This window comes from Notolepis coatsorum, assembly GCF_963971535.1.
Source record: "Notolepis coatsorum genome assembly, chromosome: 1".
Classification (NCBI taxonomy): domain Eukaryota; kingdom Metazoa; phylum Chordata; class Actinopteri; order Aulopiformes; family Paralepididae; genus Notolepis; species Notolepis coatsorum.
Window position 1 is genome coordinate 78404289 of NC_140165.1, and position 5000 is coordinate 78409288.

The window sequence follows — 5000 nt, forward strand, 5'->3', positions numbered from 1 at the left end:
AGGTGGCTGCAGGGAGCCAGGTATCTGCAGACGGGGCATAAGATAAGGGATTATTGGTCCCCTTAGGGAGCCAGGTACCTGCAGAGGGGGGATAAGATAAGGGGTTATTGGTCCCCTTAGGGAGCCAGGTACCTGCAGAGGGGGGATAAGATACGGGGTTATTGTTCCCTTAGGGAGCCAGGTACCTGCAGAGGGGGCATAAGATAAGGGATTATTGGTCCCCTTAGGGAGCCAGGTACCTGCAGAGGGGGCATAAAATAAGGGATTATTGGTCCCCTTAGGGAGCCAGGTACCTGCAGAGGTTAGATAAAATAAGGGATTATTGGTCCCCTTAGGGAGCCAGGTATCTGCAGAGGGGGCATAAAATAAGGGATTATTGGTCCCCTTAGGGAGCCAGGTACCTGCAGAGGTTAGATAAAATAAGGGATTATTGGTCCCCTTAGGGAGCCAGGTACCTGCAAAGGGGGGATAAGATAAGGGGTTATTGGCCCCCTTAGGGAGCCAGGTACCTGCAGAGGGGGGATAATATAAGGGGTTATTGTTCCCTTAGGGAGCCAGGTACCTGCAGAGGTGGGATAAGATAAGGGATTATTGGTCCCCTTAGGGAGCCAGGTACCTGCAGAGGTGGGATAAGATAAGGGATTATTGTTCCCTTAGGGAGCCAGGTACCTGCAGAGGTTAGATAAGATAAGGGATTATTGGTCCCCTTAGGGAGATCAGATACCAGCAGAGGTTAGATAAGATAAGGGGTTATTGGTCCCCTTAGGGAGATCAGATACCAGCAGAGGTGGGATAAGATAAGGGAATATTGGTCCCCTTAGGGAGCCAGGTACCTGCAGAGGTTAGATAAGATAAGGGTTTATTGGTCCCCTTAGGGAGCCATGTACCTGCAGAGGGGGGATAATATAAGGGGTTATTGGTCCCCTTAGGGAGCCAGGTACCTGCAGAGGTTAGATAAGATAAGGGATTATTGTTCCCCTTATGGAGATCAGGTACCTGCAGAGGTTAGATAAGATAAGGGGTTATTGGACCCCTTAGCGATCAAATACCAGCAGAGATTAGGTAAGATAAGGGATCAATGGTCCCCTTAGCGATCAGATACTAGCAGAGGTAAGGCTTTATTTTTCCCATTGGGAAGATTTGTCCTGGACATGAGAGTGTTGCTGCTATTTTAATATAATGTCATAGTCAGTCATATAATGTCATAGTCAGTCATATAATGTCATAGTCATAGATACTGCAAATCACTCAACATTAAACATTTAGACAGAACATGTCACAAATAAGAATAACAAAACAAATCAAATTGCCTAGGATAAGAATAGAATAAAATATAATTAAAATGGAATAAAATATACAGTAAATAAATACAGTAAAAATATACTGAAGTCTACAGTAGGTGTAATATTGCACAGTGCTGTTTCAAAAGTAAGAGTCCAGGAAGATGGTAACTGTCACTCTGTGCTCAGTGATGCAGTGAGGCACAGTGATATACATTGTATAGTCTGATGGCTGTTGGAATGAAGGACTTCCTATGCCGTTCAGTGCTGCATTTAGGTAGTGTGAGCCTAGCACTGAACATGCTCCTCCTGTCAGCCAAGTCTGTGTATAGTGGGTGGGAGGGGTTTTCCCTGATGGCCTGGAGCTTAGCAAGGCTCCTCCTCTCCGCCACCCTCGCTAGGGAGTCCAGCTCCACCCCAACCACGCTACTGGCCTTCCTGACCAGCTTATCCAGCCTGTTTGTGTCCCCTGCTCTCAGTCCGCTGCCCCAGCAGGTCACAGCATACAAGAAGGCGCCCGCCACCACCGACTCATAGAACATCCTCAACATCCTTGTACAAACATTGAAGGATCTCAGCCTTCTGAGGAAGTAGAATCGGCTCTGGCCCTTCTTGTACAGTGCCTCTGCGTGTTTTGACCCGTTCAGTTTGTTGTCGATGTGCACACTGAGGTATTTGTACACCTCAACCATGTCCACATCGACTCCCCTGATGGAAACGGGGGTCACAGGTGCACTCCTCCTCCTCCCCAGCTCCACCACCAGTTCTGTGAGGGTCCACCTGTCCCTGGACCTTTCTCCCCTTTCCATCCTCCTCAACAGCCCCCACCCTTGCACAGACTTTCCTCTACTCCTCAACAGCCCCCACCTTTGCACAGACTTTTCCCAGCCCCTGGATCTTTGTTGTCACTACCCCTCCTGGTGCACTGGTTTATATTCAATGTCTACATGTCTCTCTGTGCCCTTCCCTTGCTACATTGTCTCTTGTCCCCTTGTTAATTGTTGTTTATTAGTTCCTTGTATGGTTCCCTGTTTATTTCCCCAGTGTGTTTGGTCTTGTGTTTTCCTGTAGCCCTGTGTGTTAGTTCTGCCTTTCCCTCATGTGCGTCTCGTTTTGCTAATTGCCCTGCTAGTCTCTCTAGTGTTAATTGTTTCCCCTATATCTGGTGTGTGTTCCCTACTCTTGTTGTCGGTTCCATGTTTGATATCCTCGTCCTTGTTCATGTGCTGTTCTCCTGTGTTCATAGTAAGTTTCCCAGTGTCAATTTGTGTTGTGCTTTGGACTTGCTCTCTTTATGAGATTATTCTTTGTTTTGTATTTTGCCCTCTGCCAGTCTTAAACTGAGCTATTCCATTGTTTTGTTTTACTGCTGCCTTTGGATTATTTTTGTTACACTTCACCCCTGGCTCGAAGTGTTCGAATTAAAGGAGCAGTGCTCACTTTGACAATTTACATCTACCTCTCCCTCGTCTCTGTTTGCGCTTGGGTCCTCTGCCAACACAATCCCTAACAAGTTCCCTGGTCTTTGCCACATTTAGCTGCAGGTGGTTTTTATCACACCATGTGACGAAGTCCACTACCAGTTCCCGGTATTCCCTCTCGTCACCGTCCTTTATACATCCCACTATCGCAGAGTCATCAGAAAACTTCTGAAGGTGGCAGGACTCTGACCGATAGTGGAAGTCGTTGGTGTAGACGGTGAAGAGGAAGGGAGAGAGGACTGTCCCCTGCGGGGCCCCAGTGTTGCTGACCAGTCTGTCTGACACACAGCTCCGTAGGCGCACGTACTGTGGTCTGCCCGTCAGATAGTCAACAACCCAGGACACCAGGGGGGCCTCCACCTGCATCGCCTCCAACTTCTCACCCAGCAGCCCAGGCCTTATGGTATCAAAAGCACTGGAGAAGTCAAAGAAGATGACTCTCACAGTGCTCCCCAGCTTGTCTAGGTGAGTGTAGGCTCGGTTCAGCAGGTAGATGACAGCATCCTCTACCCCCAGTCGGGGCTGGTAGGCGAACTGGAGTGGGTCTAGGTGGGGTTTGATCACCGAGCGGAGTTGCTCCAGGACTAACCTCTCCATGGTCTTCATTATATGAGAGGTTAGAGCCACCGGCCTGTAGTCCTTGGACGTGCTGGGACGCGGGCACTTAGGGACAGGGACCACACAGGAGGTTTTCCACAGTGTCGGGACTCTCTGCAGCCTCAGGCTCATATTGAATATGACCTGGAGCACATCACACAGGTAGAGGCACAGGTTTTGAGTACCTTTGGGCTCACCCCATCGGGACCCGCAGCCTTGCCTGCGTGTAACTTGCTCAGCTGTGTACTCACCTGGTCTGCAGAGAGCCACACTGTGGGGGTCTCAGGTGTTGGGGGGAGGAGCGGGTCTTCGAGCCGCGGGGGGCAGACAGGCTGCACCAGAGATGAGGGGGGGTGGGCAGTTGGGGGGAGGGAGGGGGTTGCTCAAGTTGAAGGGCTGAGAGGTGTGGGGGTGGGCAGGGCAACTGGAGGGCAACTTATGCCTCACATTCACCCGTTCACTCACACACCGATGGTTGGATGCAAGGTAACTTAACTCGTCATCACTGTAAATGAGGGAAACCTCAGTGCTTTCACGAGTATAAATAAAGGTTTGAGGTGCCAACCTGCTCATCGAGATAGTTAGGGGTTAAGTGTCTTGCTCAAGGACACTTCGACACGGTGGAGTGGGAATCGAACCGGGAACCTTCTGATCACCAGACGACCGTCAGATTTACTGACCTGAGGTCTGTGGTTTGTCTCAGTGGAGATTCACTGACCTGAGAACTAGCTGCAGCATCACATCCTCACAGAACAGACCAATCAGAGTCCTGAACAGGGCCAGTGACACCGTGCCAAGCTGGAGGAACACACACACACACACACACACACACACACACACACACACACACACACACACACACACACACACACACACACACACACACACACACACACACACACACACACACACAGAGATCAAAGTGAATAAATACTTTTATAAAGTGCTCCACTGCAAATAATTGCATTATTTAATTGTATTATCCAACAAACAGAGATGTGTGTGTGTGTGTGCACGCGCGTGCGTGTGTGTGCGTGTGTGTATGTGTGCGCGCGTGTGTGTGTGCGTGTGTGCGTGTGTGCGTGTGTGTGTGTGTGTGTGTGCGTGTGTGTACGTGCCCCCACACCTGGAAGGGTGTGTTGACTCTGCTGACCAGGGTGTCCAGGATGTGCACGTTGTCGTGTGAGTGGAGCAGGATGAAGCACAGGAAGGACTGCAGCAGAGCCGGCTCGGAGACGGAGCGCAGGAACAGATCCAGGTACGCTGTGGTGGTCATCACCTCCTCCACTGTCAGCTGGAGGGGGGGGGGGGGGGAGAGGGTGGGGGGGAGAGAGAGAGGGGGGGGGGGGAGAGGGGGAGGGGGAGGGGGGAGGGGGAGAGGGGGGGGAGAGAGAGAGAGGGTGGGGGGAGAGAGGGGGAGAGGGGGGAGAGAGAGATGAAGACAGAGAGAGAGATGCCAGCAGTCCTCAACATGATGTACAAACATTTTAATTTGATTTCTATGTAATTCAATTCTCAATCAATATCTATGATTCTTACAAGGATTTTAGAGAATATGCCATACACGGCTGGGCAACGGTAAGTATACAGTTATAGTATACAAATGTAACCGAGTGGATTTGAACCTGGGACCATAGGATCT

General features: G+C 50.3%; 1 protein-coding gene across 1 annotated transcript in view; it reads right to left on the reverse strand.

The window, feature by feature from the left end:
- The window catches only part of LOC311238677 (FHF complex subunit HOOK-interacting protein 1A-like), a gene marked incomplete at both ends in the record, with an annotated part of 100026 nt that overhangs the window by 26419 nt on the left and 68607 nt on the right, over window positions 1–5000 (reverse strand). The window contains 3 exons of the mRNA XM_084326830.1: window positions 1–24; window positions 4077–4156; window positions 4485–4652. The exon at window positions 1–24 is cut by the window's left edge and continues 149 nt beyond it. Of these exons, the coding sequence (XP_084182956.1) occupies window positions 1–24; window positions 4077–4156; window positions 4485–4652 (272 nt within the window). The remainder of the gene's footprint in view (window positions 25–4076; window positions 4157–4484; window positions 4653–5000) is intronic.